This window comes from Carcharodon carcharias, chromosome 3 (assembly GCF_017639515.1).
Source record: "Carcharodon carcharias isolate sCarCar2 chromosome 3, sCarCar2.pri, whole genome shotgun sequence".
Classification (NCBI taxonomy): Eukaryota; Metazoa; Chordata; class Chondrichthyes; order Lamniformes; family Lamnidae; genus Carcharodon; species Carcharodon carcharias.
The window spans coordinates 65,614,906-65,640,415 of record NC_054469.1 but is presented as its reverse complement, the minus strand read 5'-3'; the positions used below and the strand labels follow the sequence as shown (position 1 = coordinate 65,640,415).

At 42.4% G+C, this 25,510-nt stretch overlaps 1 protein-coding gene across 1 annotated transcript in view; it reads right to left on the bottom strand.

The window, feature by feature from the left end:
• The window catches only part of cubn (cubilin (intrinsic factor-cobalamin receptor)), a 457,032-nt gene that overhangs the window by 212,577 nt on the left and 218,945 nt on the right, over positions 1–25,510 (bottom strand). Inside the window, 2 exon segments of the mRNA XM_041183948.1 lie at positions 2,504–2,632; positions 21,074–21,187. Coding sequence (XP_041039882.1) covers positions 2,504–2,632; positions 21,074–21,187 — 243 coding nt within the window.

The window sequence follows — 25,510 nt, the reverse complement described above, 5'->3', positions numbered from 1 at the left end:
CAATGTGAATCAGGGGGAAAACTCTCTACTGGTTGGAGTTATATCTAGCACAAAGGAAGATGGTTGTAGTTGTTGCAGGTCAGTCATCTCAGCTCCAGAACATCACTGCAGGAGTTCCTCAGGGTAGTATCTTAGGCCCAACTATATTCAGCTGCTTCATCAATGACCTTCCTTCCATCATAAGGTCCGAAGTGGGGATGTTCTCTGATGATTGCACAATGTTCAGCACCATTCACGACTCCTCAGATACTGAAGAAGTCCACGACCAAATGCAACAAGATCTGGACAATATCCAGGCTTGGACTGACAAGTGTCAGGCAATGACCATCTCCAACAAGGGAGAATCAAACAATCGCCCTTGATGTTCAATAGCATCACCAATGCTGAATCCCCCACTATCAACATCCTAGGCATGACCATTGACCAAAAACTAAACTGGACTAGCCATATAAATACTGTGGCTACAAGAGCAGCTCAGAGGCTAGGAATCCTGTGATGAGTAACTCACCTCCTGACTCCCCAAAGCCTATCCACCATCTACAAGGCACAAGTCAGGAGTGTGATGGAAAACTCCCCACCTGCCTGGATGAGTGCAGCTCCCACAATACTCAAGAAGCTTGACACCATCCAGGACAAAGCAGCCCACTTGATTGGCACCATATCCACAAACATTCACTCCCTCAACCTACTACGCACAGTAGTAGCAATGTGTACCATCTACAAGATCCATTGCAGGAGTTCACCAAGATAGCACCTTTGAAACCCTTGACCACTACACCTAGAAGGGCAAGGGCAGCAGATAGATGGGAACACCACCACCTGGAAGCTCCCCTTCAAGTCACTCACCATCCTGACTTGGAAATAAATCGCCGTTCATTCACTGTTGCTGGGTCCAAATCCTGGAACTCCCTTCCAAACAGTACCTACACCACATGGGCTGCAGCTGTTAAAGAAGGCAGTTCACCACCCCCTTCTCAAGGGCAACGAGGGATGGGCAATAAATGCTGGCCTAACCAGTGAAGTCTGCATCCCATGAACTAATAAAAAAAAACATAGGCCACAGAAGACACAGGGATCATGACAGGTGCTATCTTAGGAGAGATTCAGTTAGAAAAAGTCAACTCCCAGGTATCTTGAAAGACCAGTATGTGCTGCAAGTGTATGATTGATGTCCATGTAGACCTGCAGGGATAATCAACCCTATGTCGTATATTATGAGTTGTTGTTAAAATCAGAACAACCCACAATGTTAAAAAATCTATCCTTCGTAGAAATCTCAGGGCTTAGAAACGTTATTTGTCTTTTAAGCAAATTACATTTATAACAGTATGACAGGCTACAAGATAAAGTCATATATCTGTATTCTTCCCCTCCAGACCCCCAGCAAAAACACTGTGGGGAAGCCTACCCCCACGCTTGGAATTAAATGGCCGAATGGCAGTTAAATGGGCTGAGGAGTCTTCCACTCCTCAGCAGCAGGAAGTTCCACCTCAGAGAACTGCTGGCCAATAAGAGACCGAGAGGAAGGCAAGCTACACTGGAGCCGAGATTGCAGATGAGTCTCAGGTTTCACTGGGCCAAGTTGGCAGGCTCCGGCGAGGGGGCAAAGAGAGTGACGGTCCTGGATAGAATGATTGAGGGGAGGGGAACCTGGGAGTTAAGGGTCGTTCTGATAGGCTCAGGGGGCTCGTTAGGAAGGTCCTTGCCTGCCGCCCCCCTCCCCATCCCCCCGGCCTGCTACTAGTTTGGGCAGGAAAAGCTGCCCGGCTAGGCACTTGGGGAATTCACCTCTTCCACTGCCAGTTAAATCTCAGCGGCAGCCGATGAGGCCCTTAAGTGGTAAAGCTATGGCAGGAGCTGTGGCAGGGCAGGTGTTTAGGCAATGGGCGCGGTGCCCACTGGATTTAAAATGCCCCTCTGCCTTCAAATCCACTGGTGGGAAGCATTAAATGCAGCCCAAAGAGTCATTATGGCACATTCAGCCCATCGAGTCCATGCTCGTTCTCTGTGGAGAAATCTGATGGTCCCTTATTCCTGCTCTATTCCCATATTTATTTCTCTCAAGTGCCCATCCAACATCTTTTGAAATCAATAATCTTTACTTCCACCACTTTTGTGGGCAGCAATTTCCAGGTCATTTCCACTTGCTGCTGAAAAAAGTTTTTCTCATAGCCCTCCTGCATCTCTTGCCCAAAATCTTAAATGTGAAAAGAAGTTTGTTCCATTTTGAAGCGCTTTCCATATCTGTTTATTTATCGTAATTTCCCCGTGTATGTCATGAATTTTCATGTTGTCTGTTGCTGTGTTCTTTTGCTAATACCCCCCTAGCTAAGGAAATAGTTCAGTTGAATAATGAACGATCTGAAAGCTAAGGTAATACAGCCATCCCTTAACCTGAATTTGCAATTAGCTTCAATGACAATGAACTTCTACTCAAAATTGAAGTTTGCTCTGCATGATCTTACTTGACTGAGCTTTTAAAGTTATATAAATATAATTTTACCTGATGTGGATGCAGCATAAGTTGCTCGGAAACCTTTGAACGAGCTGACACCGTTGGAGATGAAGTTGACAAACAAGGCATCACTGAATGATGTGACGGGATGAGGGATTGTGTTTCCACAAAAACGATCTACAAATCATGGAAGTAAATTAAAGCACACAGTAAACCACTTGAAGCACTATAGCATAGATAAAATATGATATAAAAACATCAGACACCAAACACTGTTACGATCCCAAGAGAGCAGAGAAATGGCTGCCGCAGAGCTTCAACTCAATATTAACAGCTGCGAAGCTCCTTTAAATTCTCGTGCTTTTTTTTTAATGGTGGGCATGGCCTAAATGGTTGATGCCTGAGGCTTGATTCCTGCTTCAGAAAACCAACTGAAAAGATAAGTTTTCAAAAATATGTGAAGATTAAGAACCACAGCTCTTCTCCCTCCTGCTCTCACAGGTCCACCCTTTGCCTAACCCCCGCCCCGTCGGCTCTCACACTTCCCATCGACAGATTACAGCAATTTCAAAGTCTTGAATTGGGGTCCCAGTGATAAAAAGTTTGGGAAGCACTGCCATTGAGACCTTTAATTTTGAAAAAAGTGATTCAAATTTCCAGTTGATAGCTGAAAGAATGACACAACAAGATTTCATGTTTTAAAACAAGCGACTAAAAGCACTTTTGACTAAGCATTATTTTCTTATGGTAGGCACTAGTTTTCTTTTTATATTTTATTTGAAATACAGAGAGGAACATTCCCCTTTTATACTTAACACACATAGCACTCTTCACAGAATTACAATTCCTATAGCAAACAGTCCATGGTTACTGCCAGCTTCTAATAGGTTCCCCATTTTTCAGAGTAGTAACTTGAGTGACCATCTCCAGATGCTTTCTTCAGTTTTACAAGAGTTTCTTAAATACACCACCAGCAGTAAAGCCTGTCCCGATGATTCCTCCCCTCTCGCCATGCCGGTGTGAGTCTCTCAGATGCCTTAGACGGCTTCAGGATGTGTTTCTTTGACTAGCGACCGTACCCTCCTGCATCTGCTGTGTAGCTTGCAAAGGCAAGCAGCCCCTTCTCTCTGTTGACCACACAGAACTGCTGTCTCCTTGTGACATTCATTGATTTATAAGGAAGCCTGTAACCTGATCTCAAAAATAGCTTCCTTTGCACTCTTCCCCATGGCAACTTGAAACTCCTTAGCCTTGCATCCAGCTAGAAATACTGATTAGCTATTCTTGAACCCAACTCTCCTTCAACTTTGAAGTTAATGAACAGTTTCCAGCACAATTGTTTGCAATCCATATTTTCAACACCTTTCTGGGACTTTGAGAGACTAAGATATTGACCCATTGTGAACTCAGATATCGCTACTATTGTCTCCAACTGTGAACACCTTACACCATCACCCCAGGAACACAATCTGAGTCTCCCTTTAATCTTTAACTGTTCTAGGCCTGTTGTCAAACAGACTTCAGAACTGATCATATGACCCCTCTAGTTTACCTTAAATTAAAGACACAGTTCCAAACACAACAATCTTATAAACCTCATAATTGTAACAACACAATACACACCCACACCATTCTCAACTGAGGGAGAAGTAGAATAAAACACTCACTGCACAGTAACATTTTAAATTAGATCACTCAAGTCAATACACTTGGAATAATGAAAAGGCTTCATTACACTGATCTCAAGTCCAACATAAAATGCTGAACAATTGCTGAACAACAGCTAAAATCACACCACCATATTAAATTTCTGTTGCAAATCATATGTTTAGAGCAAGATTCTCAGTGCCTATTTACACTCAGGTTATTGTGAAATAAATTTTGCTTTTAATATTGGAATCTAAGTTACTTTCACTTAATCGTTCAAAGTTCCATTATACAACCTCATGAAATCCCCAAGTGTTTTATAGCTCCTGAAGTAATTCTGAAGTGCAGGCACAGTTATTATGTTGGAATTGCAAGCTCCAATGAGCAACAATGTGTGATGGTGGTGGTCGAATAAATATGAGTCAAGACACTGTGAAGAACTCCCCTACTTTTATTCAAAATAGTACCACAAAATAGTCATATGTCATACACATAATGTACTGCACATGCTCATGGACCTTATTTGATGCATCCCACATTTTGTGAATTAATGTCCATTACTTCAACTGTGCCATTAAGCTATAATTGTTGAACCTGGACTAGTTTTACTCTATGGCCAACTGAAAGCTTGGTAAATATTCTGGCAAAAATGCTAAGAAGTCTTACCAGCAGTTCTTTGATCCTGAGTATGTAGGGATTTTCTTATGAGGCGAGGTTGAGTAGGTTGGGCCTGTACTCATTGGAGTATAGAAGAATGAGAGGCGACCGTATTGACCGTATTATTCTTAGGGGCTTGACAGGGTAGATGCTGAGAGGTTGTTTTCCATTGTAGGAGAGTCTAGGACCAGAGGGCATAATCTCAGAGTAAGGGGTCACTCACTTAAGACAGAGATGAGGAGGAATTTCTTCTCTCAGAGGGTAGTTAATCTGTGGAATTCTTTACCACAGAGGGCTGTAGAGGCTGGGTCATTAAGAATATTCAAGGCTGAGATAGACAGATTTTTAATCAGTAAGGGAGTCAAAAGTTATGGGGAAAATTTGAGGATTATTAGATCAGCTACGATCTCATTGAATGGCAGAGCAGACTCGATGGGATGAATGGCCTACTTCTGCTCCTACGTCTTATTGTCTTCTGGTCTTAGTGCTATTGTGTAGAATACTGCCAATGCTTGAACCTGGTACTCAAGTTAAGGATCAAGCTCAACAGGCGCAATAATTGGGAATTCCTGCCTGCAGTGAAAGGGATGGGCAAGACTCCAAGGTCATATACAGTGCAGACAACTAATGGGACTATTGGCAAGAGCCTGAGGCATCTTGAATTTCAAATTCAGATTTTGGAGAAAAGAGTGAGCTTCCACCAGCACCAGATGAATCTGTGACTGAAGTTGCTACCATTGAAGATTAATTCCCTATTCAAGTATTCATGCAGTTTTTATTATTGCACTATTATAAGCAATGGACATAGCAATGCCTGAAAGGCATGACGGCGAAATAAACAATTTATTACAGAGATGATGGAGTTGAAATTCCACTAGAATTCAAGTGATCACCCCCTGGGGTTTATTTTTTCATTTATCCTTGGGATGTGGGCATCGCTGGCTAGGCCAACATTTATTGTCCATCCCTAATTACCCTTGAGAAGGTGGTAAGCTGCCTTCTTGAACCTCTGCAGTCCACCAATGCCCACAGTGCTGTCAAGGAGGGACTTGTAGGGTTTTGATCTGGCAACAGGTGAAGGAATGGTAATATATTTCCAAGTCAGTATGGTGAGTGGCTTGGAGGGGAACTTCCAGGCGGTGGAGTTCTCATCTATCTGCTGCCTTTGTCCTTCTAGATGGTAGATGCTGTTGAAGGAGGCTTAATAAGTTCCTGCAGTGCATTTTGTAGATGGTACACAGTGCTGCCATTGTGTGTCAGTGGTGGAGGGAGTGAATGTTTGTGGAAGGGGTTCCAATCAAGCGGGCTGCTTTGTCCTGGATGGTGTCAAGCTTCTTGAGTGCTGATGAAGCTGCACTCATCCAGGCAATTGCGGATTATTACATTACATTCTTGACTTGTGCCTTCTCGATGGTGGACAGGCTTTCGAGAGTCAGGAGCTGGGTGACTCACTGTAGGGTTCCTAGCTTCTGACCTGCTCTTGTTGCCACAGTATTTATATGGCTAGTCCAGTTCACTTCTTGCTCAATGGTAACCCCCAAGATGTTGATAGTGGGGGAATTCAGCAATGGTAATGCCATTAAACTTCAAGGGGCGATGGTTAGATTCTCTCTTGTTGGAGCTGGTCATTGCCTAGCACTTGTGTGGCACGAATGTTACTTGCCACTTGTCAGCCCAAGCTTGGATATTGTCCAGGTCTTGCTGCATTTGGACATGGACTACTTCAGTACTTGAGGAATCGCAAATCATGCTGACCCTTGTGCAATCATTAGTGAACATCCCCACTTCTGACCTTCTGACTGAAGGAAGGTCACTGATGAAGCAACTGAAGATGATTGGGCCAGCTGTGTGGTTGTCACTCCAACTGATACTGTCATCTGCATCTGCAGCAGGCAGGCTGGTGAGGATGACGTCAAATATGTTTTTACCTATTCTTGGTCCCCTCAGCACCTCCCACAGACCCAGTCCAGCAGCTATGCCCTTTAGGATTCAGCCAGCCCAGTCTGTATTGGTGCTTGGCGATGGACATTGAATATCCCACCCAGCATACATTCTGCACCCTTCCCAGGGCAACTCCCTTCCAACTGTGTACCACTGTGCTGCCACCTCTGCTGGGTCTGTCCTGTTGGTTGGGCAGGGCATACTCAGGGATGGTGATGGTGGTGCCTGGGACATTGTCTGTAAGGTATGATTCTGTGAGGATGACTATGACAGGCTGTTGCTTGACTAGTCTGTGGGACAGCTCTCCCAACTTTAGCACAAGCCCCCAGATGTTAGTAAGAAGGAATCTGGAGGGTCAACAGGGCTGAGTTTGCTGTTGTCGTTTCCAGTGCCTAGGTGGATGCCGGATGGTCCGTCCGGTTTTATTCCTTTTAACCTTTTTACCAGCTTGCTAGGCCATTTCAGAGAGCAGTTCAGAGTCAACCATATTGCTGTCGGTCTGGAGTCACAGGTAGGCCAGAGCAGGCAAAGACAGCAAATTTCCTTTCCTAAATGACATTAGTGAACCAGATGGATTTTTACAACATTGATTCATGCTCATCATCAGATTTTTAATTTCGGATTTTGTATTGAATTCTAATTCCACCATCTGCTGTTGAGGTGTTCAAACCCACGGCACCAGAGCTTTATCCTGGGTCTCTGGATTACTGCTCCATTGACAAAACCATTATGCCACCACCTCCCCAGTTATGGGGGAAAACTAGTAGAAATCCTATGGACCTTCAGGCCCATTGACCAATTAGAAACAGCAAACTCCTGCAAGATGCAAGGTAACCCCGACCAGACCTAGGATTGTCCATTCTGAAATCCAGCAAAGATGCTTTTACTTTGTCAGCTCAAAAGAAGGGTGATGTGATGAGAATGAATTTCCACAGTTAGGCATAGTCACGTGATTAGACTGGAATGTTAATCGTTTAGTCAAACAGCTAATGAATGCATTTGAAATATGTTGTAGAAATAAACTCAAATTCTGCTTAGTTTCTTCTTGTAAATACAGGAAAATTTACTTAAAAACTAAGATAAGCCTCAGCACAGCCCATTGTAAGTAATAGTTAATATTACTTGGTTAAATCTTCTAGATTCCATTCAGTAGCAAAATATTGTAGATGCTGGAAATATGAAATAAAACATAAAATGCTGGAAATACTCAGTAGGTCAGGCAGCATCAGTGGAGAGAGAAACAGAGATAACAGGCTGGATTTTCCTCTTCGACTTGGGAAAGTTGAGTTGAGCCATTTCCCAACCTCACGCTTCCAACTTCTGAAACACAGACTGTACATCCAGAATTTTCGTATTCCAGAGTCAGGCTGGGCTGGAGTCATGACCTCCACTTCCTGATGCAGGCCAGATGTAGGTGGGCTAGATGACAAGGCCGTCAAGTTACTAATTCTGCCTCCATTCACTAGGACATCGGCCCAGTTCTCCATGTGGTTGTCAAGCTCTCTAGCTCTTACTCTTCACCTCCTTCCAACACTCATACCCTCTTCATGCCCCCCATATATCCTCCAAGCCTCCCAAGCATTACCCATGTCCTGTCATCCCCTCCATGCTCACTCACCCAGTAGCAACTATATACATAACTCAGGAGCCATATAATACTGGGAAGTCTTTGAAATGCTCAATAAGTTAAAAAAACACAACCAGCCATTCAAACTCCCTTTGAAAAAGGTTAACAAAACTGACAATCAAACATACAGCCATTGAAATTCCCCTGTAAAAACATTTTCATCTCAAGTGCTCAATAATTGACAATAAAAAGTAAACTGCCATTTAAAAACCTCTTCAAAATATGTAATCCTTTCATCTGCTCATAAACTGTCAATCAAATGAACCACACAGTACCCTTCACAGGTGTATGAACAATTCCTGCTAAGCTAACTCATTGGTGGAGTTTAGAATTCACCCATGCATTCATAATTGGATTACATTTCACAGCTGAATAAACAGATCCTACTAGCTCAATATAATAAGCTCTTTGGAGTTACCTGTCCAGTCATATGCTCCATATTTTTTTAAAGGTTCATTGGAGTTTCATCAGAGAAGACTGTCAACTGTTCAGTTTTTCTTTCAAAGTCTGAAAAGATCTCTGAACTTTGAATCATAATAAACCTCAAACCAGTGCCCTGATGATCCATTTCAAACAGATTTTCAATACTGATGAATGCAGAAGAGGACTTTATTCACTGGATAAAGCACTTTAATGCATGTCAACACTTACATAACGCTGGTCAATTTAGAGGTCATCTACCTTTAAGGACAGAACCCTATGATCAATCACGGAATTAAAAACATACTTAAATCAACATACACTATTACATTATGATAGTTTAATTTGGAAAGAGCTTTTAAACCCACCTGTCAAAAGATACCCAACTCCAGAGCAGGCTTCCCCCACTTTCATGAACTGAGTTGCCTGGTGTTGTTCCCATAGGCTTCAGGAACCCACCAGCTTCAATGCTTCTGTTTGAAAATTTTCCATATAATGGCACAAAACATTTATATCAATCAAATTTTGGCAACACGCTGGATTTATGGAGGAAATTATAATTTAGGAATGTAGATAAGGGAATAGTATTGGGTAAACAAACAAAAAAATAAATAAATAAGTAACAAGAATCTCTGTGTAGCTCATGCATGCAAATAGATTGTTTTGGAGCTCTGTTATTTTTGATGAGATAACAGACTAGATTTTGCTAACAGCACTCATTAGTATTAAAGTGTAAATTGGACAGGAACCTCCAGTGACCACATGTGCACATAAAAGAAAAATCAGGAAATTTCTGACTATGTTGCCCTGTTCTTCTATAAGCTTCACTATAACAGTATCTTGCTTGGAGACTCAACATTGAAAAACAGTAAGGCTTGCATTTATATAGCACCTTTTATGACCTTTGGATGTCTGAAAGCACTTTACAGCCAATGAAGTACTTTTGAAATATAGTCACTTGTAATGTAGAAAATGTTGTAGCCAATTTGAGCACAGCAAGCTCCTACAAACAACAAAATGATAATGACCAGATAATCTGTTTTGTGATGTTTATTGATAGATAAATATTGCACAGGATGCCAGGGATAACTCCCTTGCTCTTCTTCAAATTAGTGTCATGGGATATTTTATATCCATCTGAGGGGGCAAATAGGACCCTGATTTAACATTACATTTAAAAGACAGCACTTTTGACAGTACAGCACTCCCTGAGTACTATACCAGAGTGTTAGCTGTTGTAATATGCCTTTAAAGGATATCAGCATGACATCACTAGAGGAGAAATGTAGTATGTGATTCAGTCTTAGTTTCACTTTTGCTTTGAGCAGAGCACACATACACGACTCCATCGCCTTTATATATAACCTTATATTGCGTTATGTATAACTGTTCTCATGTTCCATGTCTTAATAAATGAACCCACAACGTGTTTACCCAATCCCTTATAAGTGGTTTGGTACCTTGTGTCTTGTGCAATAAATAAGCCTAAGCTACTAAATCATTATAATATAATGGCAAAATATTGCAGATGCTGGAAATCTGAAAAGAGAACAAAAAATGCTGGAAAAACTCAGCAGGTCTGATAGCATCTCTGGAAAGAAAGACAGAGTTAACGTTTCAAGTCCGTATGACTCTTCTTCAGAGCTAAAGGGCAGTAGAAATGTGGTGAAATATATACTGTTTAAGGGGAGCAAAACAGGTGAAGATGGATAGAAGGCCAGTGATAGGTGGAGGCAAAGGAAAGATTGTGAAAAATGTCATAAACAAAAGGTCAAAGGGTTGTTAATAGTGGTGGTCGTGGCTAAAGGAAGTGCTAATGGTGATATTAAGCACGGAAAGCAGAATGTGATAATGGCAGGGCCAGGGTAAGCAATCTGGAAAGTGACAGATGGCCCTAATGGAGGTGGGGTGGGGGAGGGGACAGTGGTGGGAAAAAAAATCGCAAAAGCTAAAAGCAGTGCATAAAACAATGAATAAAAATGGAAATAATTTTTAAAATAATAATAATAATGAAAATAAGTGGGGGGAAAATAATTAATTAAATAAAGATTAAAATATAATAAAAAGAATAAGAAAAAAGGGGATGGGTCAAAAAGGGGGTGGGGATGGAGGAGAGAGTTCATGGTCTAAAGCTGTTGAGCTCAATATTAAATCTGGAAGGCTGTAAGGTGCCTAATCGGAAGATGAGGTGCTGTTCCTCCAGTTTGCATTGATCTTCACTGGAACATTGCAGCAGGCCAAGGATGGGCATGTGGGCATGAGATGGGGTGTTGAAATGGCAAGCAACAGGAAGGTCTGGGTCATGCTTGCAGCCAGGCCAAAGGTGTTCCGCAAAACGGTTACCCAGTCTGCGTTTGGTCTCTCCAATGCCGAGGAGACCACATTGGGACTGCTTCCTATTACTGTGAAACTTTCAAAGTACAATGGCTCATTCATTCCACATGCAGGATTCATTGTCCTTGCGTGCAAGTACAATCAATCCTCCTGGCTGAGTTATGATATGGCAGGTGGTAATTGCCAGTCTGACCAAAACCCAGAGTGGAAACTTGTCCAACAACAATTTTTCAATTTGTATTCATTACGAGAAGCTATGTGCACGGGAATCAGGAGAAAAGAGTCCACAACCACCTTTGGAGAATTTAAATATCAAATTAAGACATTTATTAACAAAAAAAAAACAGAAAACATAAACACACAAGATTACAAAGATGTGGTTAGATTTAATTTTATATTTCCCAAAATATTTCTACTCAACTGGACTCCCAAATCAACGCCCTTTTCCAAGCAACAGTCCAAATATATTATTAATCTATAAAACATCCAGTAATATTGCCAGAAGGCACTCACAGCTGCTATAAAGGAGATATTTCACAGCTCCTCTCTCCCTCTCACTTGACAATGCAACTCCAAGGTGTTTAATAAAACCTTGCTTTCTGGAACAAGCAAACACTTCTCTGGGGTGGCTAGAGGCTGCTTGTTTCATAAGTCTGTTTTACACAGTCCACCTTTCAAGATCTCACATGGTCACTCACACCATACAACTTTTAATCTTTCCTTAAATATATTTACTCCCTTTTGACTTGTAAACCCATTGCTCTAACCTTGCTTTGGAAGTAACTTTTCCCAGAAAATAAAAATCTTTCTAATTGTCTTAATGGCCAACATTTTCAGGAAAAATAAATTTAATAACTTTGCTTTATTACCTATGATTTTGGCAGCTGTAAAAACATCCGGTCATGTCCCTTTGAAATTCAAAGAGCTAACAATTCACTTCTCACTTATCTCCTAATGCAAATTCCCATTCATACTGTATCTACTGAGACCTCATCTTAGTTCACCTATTTCCATTGTAAAAATGTTGTTTTTAAACTTAATCCCTTTGATGATTTAAACCTTGCAGCCTGACTGTCTTCAGTTTAATTAAATTAGTCATACACATGCATACATACAAACATACACACACAAACATACACTCAAGCCTCCATTAGCCTGCTTCAATATCCCACAGTAATATTAGGAAAAATGATACTTCCTTTACAGCTGTCACAGATGTTCTACACCATAGAAACTAAAGACCCAGGGATTGCAGGTCCATCTGCATTTTGTGTCTTGACACGAGTCATAAACCATGGAATCAGTCAGACATCACAAGGCGGATCAAGCTCAGAAACTACTCCTATCACCTCGGTTCACTAACTAACATCAAAATATTCAGAATGTTTCAACAATATTGGCAGTTTCAAGGGAGATGCAACACTACACTTGCAGGAGAATGCAAGTCCATCAATTAATACAAGATGAAAGTGCAGCAGACACATTGAAGACAAATTGAAGATTGAGCTAGACAAAATGGAGAAAGACAGCATCATTAGAAGGGTTCAAGAGCACACAGATTGGTGCAGCTCAATCACACGTCATAAAGGACAGATCATTCAGAATATGCCTTGATCCATGACATTTAAATGCAGCTTTAAAATGCTGCCATTACAAAATACCCACATTAGAAGTGTTAAACCTGAGATTTGTAGGCGCAAATTTCTTCTCGAAGCTTGATGCCAAGCATGGTTATTGGTCAGTACATCTTGTGGAGAAGGCCCAAGAACTCCCTGCATTGGAAACCCACTTTCAGCAACATCCTTTTGGGCTATCTGCTAGCCAGGATCTCTTTTCAAACTCACATGAATTGCATTACATGCTCTGTATCAGGATGTATCTTTATTGCAGATGATGGTATTCATTCATGGGAAGTGGGCTTCACTGGCTGGGCCTGCATTTATTGCCCATCCCTAATTGCCCCTGAGAAGGTGGTAGTGAGCTGCCTTCTTAAACCGCTGCAGTCCATGTGGTGTAGGTACACCCACAGTGTTGTTAGGGAGAGAGTTTCAGGGTTTTGACCGAGCGACAGTGAAGGAACGGCAAATATATTTGCAAGTCAGGATGGTGAGTGACTTGGAGGGGAATGTCCAGGTGGTGATGATCCCATCTATCTGCTGTCCTTGTCCTTCTAGATGGTAGTTGTTGTGGGTTTGGAAGGTGCTGTCGAAGAAGCCTTGGTGAATTCCTGCAATGCATCTTGTAAATGGTATGCACTGCTGCTACAGTACGTTGGTGGTAGACGGAGTGAATATTTGTGTATGTGGTGCCAATCGAGCGGGCTGATTTGTCTTGGATGGTGTCAAGCTTCTTGAGTGTTGTGGGAGCTGCACTCAGTCAGGAAAGTGGGGAGTATTCCATCACACTCCTGACTTGTGCCTTGTAGATGGTGGACAGGCTTAGGGGAGTCAGGAGGCGGGTTACTCGCTGCATGATTCCTAGCCTTTGACCTGCTCTTGTAGCCACAGTATATATATGGCTAGCACAGTTCAGTTTCTGGTCAATGATAACCGCCAGGATGTTGATAGTGGGGGATTCAGTGATGGTAATGCCATTGAACATCAAGGGCTGATGGTTGGATTCTCTCTTGTTGGAGATGGTCATTGTCTGGCACCTGTGTGGCATGAATGTTATTTGCCAATTGTCAGCCCAAGCTAGGATATTGTCCAGGTCTTGCTGCATTTGGACATGGACTGCTTCAGTATCTGGGGAATTGTGAATGATGCTGAACATTGTGCAATCATCAGTGAACATCTCCACTTCTGACCTTATGATGGAAGGAAGGCCATTGATGAAGCAGCTGAAGATATTTGGGCGAGGACACTACCCTGAGGAACTCCTGCGGTGATGTCCTGGAACTGAGATGACTGACCTCCAACAACCACAACCATCTTCCTTTGTGCTAGATATGACTCCAACCACTGGAGAGTTTTCCCCCTGAATCTCATTGACTCCACTTTTGCAAGGGCTCCTTGATGCCACACTCAGGCAAATGCTGCCTTGATGTCAAGAGCAGTCACTCTCACCTCACCTCAGGAGTTCAGCACTTTTGTCCATGTTTGAACCAAGGCTGAAATGAGGTCAGGAGTTGAGTGGCCCTGGCAGAACCCAAACTGGGCATCAGTGAGCAGGTTTTTGCAGAACAAGTGCCGCTTGATAGCACTGTTAATGACCCCTTCCATCACTTTACTGATGATGGAGAGTTGACTGATGGGGCAGTAAATGGCTGGGTTGGATTTGTCCTTCTTTTTGCATGTAGGACATACCTGGGCAATTTTCCACGTAGCCGCATAGATACCAATGCTGTAGCTGTACTGGACAGCTTGGCTAGGGACGCAGCAAGTTCTGGAGCATAAGTCTTCAGTACTATTGCCAGAATATTGTCAGGGCCCATAGCCTTTGCAGTATCCAGTGCCTTCAGCTGTTTCTTGATATCATGTGTAGTGAATTAAATGGGCTGAAGATTGGCATCTATGATGCTGGGAACCTCCGGAGGAGACCGAAATGGATCATCCACTTGGCACTTCTGGCTGAAGATTGTCGCGAATGCTTCAGCCTTATATTTTGCACTGCTGTGCTGGGCTCCTACATCATTGAGCATAGGAATATTTGTGGAGCCTCCTCCTCCAATGAGTTGTTTAATTGTCCACCACCATTCACGACCGGATGTGGCAGTACTGCAGAGCTTAGGTCTGATCCGTTGGTTGTGGGATTGCTTAACTCTGTCTATCACTTGCTGCTTATGCTGTTTGGCATCCAAGTAGTCCTGTGTTATAGCTTCACCAGGTTAATACCACATTTTTAGGTATTCCTGGTGCAGCTCCTGGCATGCCCTCCTGCACTCTTCATTGAACTAGGTTTGATCCCTTGGCTTGATGGTAATAGGAGAGCGGAGGATATGCCGGGTCATGGGATTACAGATGTGGCTATATACAATTCTGCTGCTGCTGGTAGCCCGCAGCTCCTCATGGATGCCCAGTCTTGAGTTGCTAGATCTGTTCGAAATCTATCCCATTTAGCACCGTGGTAGTGCCACACAACATGATGGAGGGTATCGTTAATGTGAAGGCGGGACTTCGTCTCCACAAGGACCGTGTGGTGGTCACTCTTACCGATACTGTCCTGGACAGATGCACCTGCGGCAGGCAGGTTGGTGTGGATGAGGTCAAGTATGTTTTTCCCTCTTGTTGGCTCCCTCACCACCTGCTGCAGACCCAGTCTAGAAGCTAAGTCCTTTAGGACTTGACCAGCTCGGTCAGTAGTGGTGCTACCGAGCCACTCTTCGTGATGGACATTGAAGTCCCCCACCCAGGGTACATTCTGTGACCTTGTCACCCTCAGTGCTTCCTTTAAGTGTTGTTCAACATAGGGGAGCACTGATTCAGCAGCTAAGGGAAGGCAGTGCATGGTAATCGGCAGGAGGTTTCCTTGCCCATGCCCAACCTGATGCCATGAGACTTCTTGGGGTACAGAGTCAATGTTGAGGACTCCCAGGACAACTCTGTCCTGGCTGTATACCACTGTGCTGCCACCTCTGCTGGGCCTGTCCTGCTGATGGGACAGGACATACCCAGAGATGAGGATAGTGGTGTCTGAGACAATATCTGTAAGGTATCATTTCGTGGGGATGACTATGTCAGGCTGTTGCTTGACTAATCTGTGAGACAGCTCTCCCAATTTTGCCACTGGCCTCCAGATGATAGTAAGGAGGACTTTGCAAGTTTTATAGGGCTGAGATTGCTGTTGTCGTTTCCGTTGCCTAGGTTGATGCCAGGTGATCCATTTGGTTTCATTCCTTTCTTGTGACTTTGTAGCAATTTGATACAACTGAGTGGCTTGATAGGCCATTTCAGAGGGCATTTAAGAGTCAATCACATTGCTGTGGGTCTGGAGTCACATATAGGCCAGGCCAGGTAAGGACGACAGATTTCCTTCCCTAAAGGACATTAGTGAACCAGATGGGTTTTTATAACTATTGACAATGGTTTCATGGTCGTCATCATCAGACTTTTAATTCAAGATTTTCATTGAATTCATATTCCACCATCTGACGCAGTGGACTTCGAACCCGGGTCCCCAGAGCATTAAAAACAAAAAAACTGCGGATGCTGGAAATCCAAAACAAAAACAGAATTACCTGGAAAAACTCAGCAGGTCTGGCAGCATCAGTTCTGTCGAAGGGTCATGAGGACTCGAAACGTCAATTCTTTTCTTCTCCACTGATGCTGCCAGACCTGCTGAGTTTTTCCAGGTAATTCTGTTTTTGTTTTCCCAAGAGCATTACCCTGGTTCTCTGGATTGCTAGTCCAGTGACAATATCACTTCATCATCATCTCCCCCCTCCGCTCTGATATAGCTGTGGGAAGAACAATGCAAGAACATGTACCATAATCTATACTTATTGCTGCGAGCAGCATGTAATGAAGGATTGGTGTTCAACAGCCTGAAATGGATATCAAAATGCAGAGGATCAATTTTTTCAGTTCTATTCATTCCAGTGCTGGCATGTGACCCAGTCTAAGTAAAATAGAGGATATTAAGGCCATGCCAACTCCTCAAGATAAGTATGATCTTCAAAGATGTTTAGGGCTCTTTAATCTTTTGTCCCCATACATTCAATTTCACCAAAAAATCTTCATCCCTAAGGGAACTGTAGAGAAAGCTTGTGCCTTCCTGTAGCATAAAGACCACCAACACCTCTTCGGAGCACTTAAACAGTCACTATGGGAAGCGTCGACATTGCAATTTTATGATCCTAAGGACAACTACCCCGGAAATAGATGCCTCACAGAAAAGTCTGGCACCACACATACTCCAGAAAGGGAAACTGTTTGCGGTTTCTTCAAAATCCCTGTCCGTAACACAATCCAACTACTCCAACACTGAGTGGGAAACATTAGCTTTAGTGTTTGGGATCATGCATTTTCATATCTATCTATTAGGCAAAAGATCTGTGGTAGAGACCGACCACAAAGCACTGGGGGTGATTTGGCAAAAACCATTGGCTGTGCACCGCCAAGATTGCAGCACTTCTTGATAAAATTTCAAGTTACAACTGTGAGATTAGGTATAAACCAGGTAATTTGACGGTCATATCTGGTACACTTAGCAGTTTGCCTAACCCAGTGCAAACAGAAGATATATCCTTGGATCTACAAGTTGGGCTCATTGACATCGAACCGAAGATGTTCTACAAATTGATCTGGTACATTTTGCAGAATGCAAATACCTGCACCTACAACTAGAAATGGTGAAAGATTCTGCACTACAGAAACTGTGGAAAACCATCATCGAAGGGTAACTTGGTTCAATTCAGTATGACCATAAAAACATGAGACCATTTTGGCCTTTTTGGGAAGAGCTAGGCATCTCCCAGGGCATTTTTAAAAGCAGGCAGGTCATCATACCAGAATGTTTGCATTGTGATATTCTTCAACACTTCAACATTCACACATGGACATAGCTCGGACAAGAAGACTTGCAAGGGAGACAATCTATTGGTTGGCTATGAACAATGACATTGAAGTTGTCGTCAAGAAATGCAAGGCATGTCAAGAGCATAAGCCAAGTCAGCACAAAAACCATTAATTCCACTTGAAGTTCCTACCCATCCTTGGTCCAAAATCGCATCCAACCTCTTTCACATCCATGGCACTGACTTCACTGTCATCATCAACTACCTTACCAAGAACCCCATTATTCGATAATTGCACAATATGTCAACCACAACTGCCATTGTGCCATTTTCAGTTTATGTGGTGTGCCTAGGGAGATCACTATAGATAACAGTCCATAATTTATTGGTAAGCCATTTCATGGTATGTGTGAGAAGTTGGCTATCGATCACACTGCTTCTTCTCCTCATTATATAGATCTAATGGTCTAGCTGAACAAATGATTTTTATGGTGAAATTCCTAATTCTCAAATGTAGACAGACAAAGCAAGATCTACACATTGCAATGTTATATCTGAGAGCAACATCTTTAAGTGCAACTATTTCATCCCTAACAGAGCTCATGTTTGGCAGACCAGTGCATACCAATTTATCTACCCTTTCCCATTCTAGTCTCTCAGAAACTCTAGAGAAGCCTGTAAAACTACAACCTAAGATGAACAAGGTGCAAGATAAAAATGCAGGTACAGAATAGCCAAGTTTACAGTTGGAACAATGAGTTCGCATCCAGGATCCCACAGAAGGTACCTGGCAATCAGCCAAGGTGACAAGGATTTGTTCAGAACCAAGGTCCTCTGAAGTCTTCACACACAAAGGGGCAACAGTAAGGCATAACCAAGGACAAATCAAATCCATTCCAGCTCCTCAACCACCATACAGTCCTATTGCAAATGGGACAAGATACCAAATGCAGCCAGGAACAACATCCAAGAATGACAATCCCACAGATCACTGTGAGCAATTAAAGAAACCACCAATCAAGGTTACCAACACAAGATCTGGGCGTACCAGCAGATTATCTTTATGCTTTAGAGACTCAGATTCAGTGGCTCTATGCACTTACGTACTGGTAACTAAACATGCACACGTATTGTAAATAGTTATACATCTTTGGAAGGGGGAAAGAATCTTTAAAAAGAAAGTGGGATGTTGTCAAATGCCTTTAAAGGATATCAACGTGACATCACTGGAAAGGAAATGTGTCATGTGATCCAGTCTTAATTTCACTTTTGTTTTGAGCAGAACACAGACAGTTCTGATGCCTCCATGCCTTCAAGTTTATACCTATGTATAACTGTTCTCATGTGCTTAGTATTAATAAACGAACACACCACGTGTTTACCCAATCCCTTATGAGCAATTGGTGCTTTATATCTTATGCAGTAAATAAGCCCATTATGTCATTATAATAACACAATTTTATCCATGATTCTTGTGTTCAAGTCCTTGATTGGAATTTTATCTCACACCTCCTGACTCAGAGGCGAGAGTACTGCCAAATATGCCACAGTTGACACCTCATGCATGAAATGATGTAAAGTTGCTGTGCTTATGTGATTATATACCCACTAAACTCAGAAAAAGTTAAGGCTTGCCCATTTTATAAAAAGTACATTTTTAATGGCGTGATTTCTTAATTACTGCCAAACAACTTCTCTGGCACTGATTTTTTTTTACCTGTCATCTTATTCCTTCAGATTTTATAATTACAGTTGGAGATTTTAAAAATTATTCACTTTTTATTTTTATTCAATACTTTCTTTCTAACTCTATCTCTCTCTTATTTCAACCTTTCTTTCCTTCCCTTAATTTCACTTTCTGCACTTGTTTGGACATTGAATTGAATATTCTAACTAGTGCTTGTTCATTCTCCGCACTACTCATTTATTGTTTAATATGATTGATTAAAGAAATACATTGTTGGTTGCTTTATTCACAAAAGGTCCAAGGTTCACTGCAGATTGCATTGTGTCAAAATGTGTCTCTAATTACAGTAAGTTCCAGTGCAAAATCTCATTGAAAGTCTGTGGGCAAAGTGCAAGTGGAATGAATGGCTGGTACCATTTGTTTGAGGCTGAGAATAAAATCCAGCCCAGTGTATGAGCATATATAATATATATATAGTTATTGCTAACACGTTGTTACTGGAGAAAATACCCAATTCATGCAATCCATGAATATTAAACTAGGCATCAGATCCTGGGAAAGACAGCTTCATGTTTTATGTTTTCCAGAGCTTTTAAATATCTAATAATAAACTGGGATTGTTCTCCTTAAAGCAGGAAATGTTAACAGATAACCTAATATAGAAATTTAAGATTATGAAGGGTTTTGATAGAGCAAGTAGGGACAAATTGTTTCCTCTAGCAAGTGGGTTGGTAATCAAAGATCATAGATTATAAATGAAAAAAACTAGAGGGAAAAGGAAAAGATAATTTTTCATCACACAGAGCGTTGATCTGAAACACACAAGGAGGGTGGAATCAGATTCCAGTAGAACCTTTCAAATGCAACTGAACATGTACTTGAGGAGGACTAACTTGTAAGGTTATAGGGAAAAATCTGGGATGTGGGACTAAATTGAACAGCTGTTTCAAGGTGCTGACATTATGGACCAAATGGTCTCCTTCTATGCTGTAAGAATCTGGGGGTTTGATCATCCGGGCAGTACCCGACGCCCAGATCATTTCTGGGTCTTGACACTGTGTTGTATCTGTGTCATTGAGAAGATGCTATTTTAAAATGGGGATCCCCTAACTGGGCCAGAGGTGAGCATGGTGCCAATTACTGGTGCTGGGCATTGCCAAGAGGTGGAAACTGACTCTGGAGTGCAATGCTCAAGGCAGACAACAGCCATGACTAGGCTTGCCGTTGCCTTGCAGAATACAGCAGGCAGGGATCAGGGGACCACGAGCCACAATGCACAGACCAGTGGCTAAAAGGTTAATGATAAGGTACTGGACCCACTTTGTGTGAATCACCCTTCATTTCCACAATTTTCCTTCAGTAGAAACATCACTTAATGGTTCCCAAATTGCTGCCGACAGCTGTGCACGAATGTGCAGCAGCCTGTTTACTTTTCCCAATCTGTGATTTGAAAGTCACCTTCTGGCCAACCCCAGCTCATTAGCAAATTCTTCAAGGAGTTTAAGTGGCAGTTACCTGTGGGTGAGCAAGTTACCCCTCTCCCCACACCCCACCCTCACTTTGAAAATCACAGCAGAGGAGTCGGAACACTGAAATGCCATCCCGGAGTGCTATTTTAGAAGTAGGTTCACACCAAAACTTGCACTCAAGGGCAGTTGAAAATTAAGGCCAATAATTTTATGTCTCACTTTTGCTGATTGTTAATTATAAGGAACTTTTACCACTCTTCTAAGACAGGCATTCAAAATTCACTCAATTGCAAGTTGAAGACTGCTTGAAACTACTGATAGTCATGATTGTTTAGCTGTTGCCATCACTACAGTATGAAAATTATCTCAACTCTTCACTTACCGACAGCAGGGGCCCCGTAGTTGTCTCCATCTAAGATTTGCAAAGCATTTGCTGAACAGTCTGCATCTCCGCTTTCAATCGCAAAGTCAGTAAAAGAGATTGTGACATGGTTAACTGTTGACAAAAAACAATTCTCAAGTTACTGCACTAGCTATAGCTCAATAATCATTAAAGACCATTACAGGGAAACCACAAGCAGTTATGTTTCCTTTCACAATTTATTTTACTTACCTTTTCACAAGGAACTAGCATTCTATCCTAGATATGCAAAATTTCGATGGATCTAACAGAAACTATTGGAACTTTTTCTTTTCATCAGTTTCCACAATCTTAAGTACAGTAGTATTCATTCATATATGAGAAATGCCCCCAGTAGATGGTTCTGAGAGTAACTGAAGCCCCAAATTTAATTGGGAATAGGATTTGTGTGTGCAGACGGGGCAAGGCAAGTTAGCTGGTTATCAGTAAGTTTTCACAGAATCACAGAATCACACAGTGCAGAAGAGATCCTTCGGCCCATCGAGTCTGCACCAATACGTGAGAAACACCTGATCTACCTACCAAATCCCATTTACCAGCACTTGGCCCATAGCCTTGAATGTTATGATGTGCCAAGTGCTCATCCAGGTACTTTTTAAAGGATGTGAGGCAACCTGGCTCCACCACCCTCCCAGGTAGCACATTCCAGACCATCACCACCCTCTGGGTAAAAACACTTTTCCTCACATCCCCGTTAAACCTCCTGCCCCTCACCTTGAACTTGTGTCCCCTCGTGACTGACCCTTCAACTACGGGGAACAGCTGCTCCCTATCCACCCTATCCATGCCCCTCATAATCTTGTACACCTTGATCAGGTCGCCCCTCAGTCTTCTCTGCTCCAAAGAAAACAACCCAAGTCTACCCAAACTCTCGTCATAGCTTAAATGTTTCATTCCAGGCAACATCCTGGTGAATCTCCTCTGCACCCCCTCCAGTGCAATCACATCCTTCCCATAATGTGGCAACCAGAACTGCTCTCAGTACTCCAGTTGTGGCCTCACCAAGGTTCTATACAACTCCAACATAACCTCCCTACTTTAGTAATCTATGCCTCGATTGATAAAGGCAAGTGTCCATCTGCCTTTTCCACCACCCCACTAACATGCCCCTCCACCTTCAGAGATCTATGGACACACACATCAAGGTCCCTTTGATCCTCAGAACTTCCTAGTGTTGTGCCGTTCATTGAATACTTCCTTGTCAAATTACTCCTTCCAAAGTGTATCACCTCACATTTTTCAGGGTTAAATTCCATCTGCCACTTAGCTGCCCATTTGACCATCTCGTCTATATCTTTCTGTAGCCCAAGACACTCAATCTCACTGTTAACCACCCAGCCAATCTTTGTGTCATCCGCAAACTTACCAATCCTACACCCCACATAGTCATCTATGTCATTTATATAAATGATGAATAATTAGGGGACCCAGCACAGATCCCTGTGGTACGCCACTGGACACTGGCTTCCAGTCACTAAAGCATCCTTCTGTCATCACCCTCTATCTCCTACAACTAAACCGATTTTGAATCCACCCTATCAAATGACCCTGTATCCCATGTGCATTTGCCTTCTTTATAAGCCTCCCATGTGGGACCTTGTCAAAGACTTTGCTGAAATCCATATAAACTACATCAACTGCACTACCCTCATCTACACACCTGGTCACCTCCTCAAAAAATTCAATCAAATTTGTTAGGCCTCCCTCTGACAAAGCCATGCTGACTATCCCTGATCAAACCTTGCCTCTCCAAGGGGAGATAGATTCTCTCCTTCAGAATTTTCTCCAATAGTTTCCCTACCACTGAGACTCACTGGCCTGTCGTTCCCTGGCTTATCTCTACAACCCTTCTTAAATAGCGGAACCACATTAGCTGTTCTCCAGTTCTCTGGCACCTCCCCCATGGCCAGAGAAGAATTAAAAATTTGGGTCAGAGCCCCTGCAATCTTTTCCCTTGCCTCCCTCAGCAGTCTGGGACACAAATCATCCAGACCTGGAGATTTGGCCACTTTTAAGCCTGCCAACACTTCCAATACCTTGTCACTCCCTATATCAATTTGCTCAAGAACCTCACAGTCTCTCTCCCCAAGTTTGATACCTTCATCCTCATTCTCTTGGGTGAAGACGGGTGAGAAGTATTCATTCAACACTCTACCAATGTCCTCTGGTTCCACCCATAGATTGTCCCCTTGGTCCCTAATGGGCCCTACTCTTTCCCTGGTTAAACTCTTCCCATTGATATACTTATAGAATATCTTGGGATTTTCCTGACTTTTACCAGACAGAGCTTTCTCATATTCCCTCTTTGCTCCTCTAATTGTTTTTTTAAGCTCCACCCTGCACTTTCTGTACTCCACTAATACCTCCGCTGATTTGCTCCCATAATGTACCTGCTAAAAGCCTCTCTTTTCTTTCTCATCGTATCTTGGATATCTCTGGTCATCCATGGTTCTCTGGGCTTGTTACTCCTTCCTATCACCCTGGAGGGAACACATTGAGCCTGTACCTTCTCCATTTCCTTTTCCCCACAAGTAGCTGTTCCCAGTCTACCTTGGCCAGATCCTGCCTTATTTTACTAAAATCCGCTCTCCTCACTCCAAAACATTTTTTTTGCAACATGTCTATTTATTTGCACCATGCTGTGGTCGCTATCACTAAAATGCTCCCCCACCACCACCTCAGCCACCTGTCTGGCTTCATTCCCCAGAATTAGGTTTAGCACTGCACTGTCCCTTGTTGGACCCTCTACATATTGACCTAAAAAGTTCTCCTGTACACATTTCAAGAAATCCACTCCATCCAAGCCCTTAACTCTATGTCTATCCCAATTAATGTTGGGAAAGTTGAAATCACCTAATATATTTTCCCTATTGTTATTGTTTTTACACACCTCCACAAATTATGCACATATTTGCTCCTCAATTTTCCGCTGACTACCTGGGGGTCTATAATAAACACCTAATAATGTGGCTGCCCATTTTTTATTCCTAAGCTCTACCCACAAAGCTTCATTCGATGCCCCCTCCAAGATATCATCTCTCCTTACTGCAGTAACTGACTCCTTAACTAATAATGCAATGCCGCCCCCTCTTTTACCCCCTCCCCTGTCTCGCCTGAAGATTCTATATCCTGGAATGTTGAGCTGCCAATCCTGCCCCTTCCTCAACCACATCCCTGTGATGGCTACTATATCACAATTCCACGTGTCAATCCTTACCCTTAACTCATCCATTTTGCCTGTAATACTCCTGGAGTTAAAGTAGAGGCCTTCCAGCCTTGCCTTACTCCCTTGAAACTTAATGCAGCTGTACTCCCTCTGACTTGATTGTTTTACTGTATTATGATGTGTCCCTATTCTGCTAACATTCTGTGTCCCCTCCCCCTCCTGAATTAGTTTAAACTCCTCCCAACAGCACTAGCAAACCCGCCCTCAAGGATGTTAGTCCTATTCTGGTTCAGATGTAGACTGTCCCACTTGTACAGGTCCCACCTTCCCCAGAAACGGTCCCGGTGATCCAGGAATCTAAAACCCTCCCTCCTGCACCAACTCTTACGCCACATATTCATCTGCGCTATTCCCCTATTTCTGAGCATGTGGCACTGGGAGTAATCCAGAGATTACAACCCAAGAGGTCTTGCTTTTTGGTCTACTGCCTAACTCCCTGAATTCTTGATGCAAGACCTCATCCCTCTGGCCAATGAGAACTCTACCAGGCAGACAGGCAGTTAAGATCACTCCTTCAGTTTTTGAAAGCCCCAGAATTAGTCCACCTAAATTCTGCTGTGTGCTGCTCTATTATATTCGTAAAACAGCAGATGCTGTATCTAGTGTTGTGTGAATTTTTCTGACACATTACTTTGTAATTCTAGTATTTAATAAATTAGTCGCACCAGTGATAGTAACTATAACATCATCATATTCTGGATTGTGTTGCTGTCTCTGTTTTAATATGGTAAAATGCCTTCCAAAATCTTCATTAAGATAACACTGTCCTTTAATTACTTTACAGACTCTTCAGTCAGAAATAGCTTAATTGGTTTGACCAATATCAAATTACAGGCTGATGTACCAGTGCACTGAACTACCGCACGGTGAAACCTCCTGTGCTTTTCACCATGCTGTCCCCAGTGCGTATATTGCATCCCTATTGTTGATTACTTTAATGGCATCTCTTATATTTATTGTTAATTGATGTATGTGACATTAGACCTAATAAGAAATATTTCATATGTCTATTTCAGACAATTAATTTTTAACACCCCTCGATCCATAGCTGTAAATTCAATGTCACTTTCATCACATAAATTTTAACTCATTGAATTGCTGCTGAATAAATGAGCAAGAATTGAACTGCCTGCGGATAAAATTAAACTGCAAGTAGCCTTAATTGTTAAAAC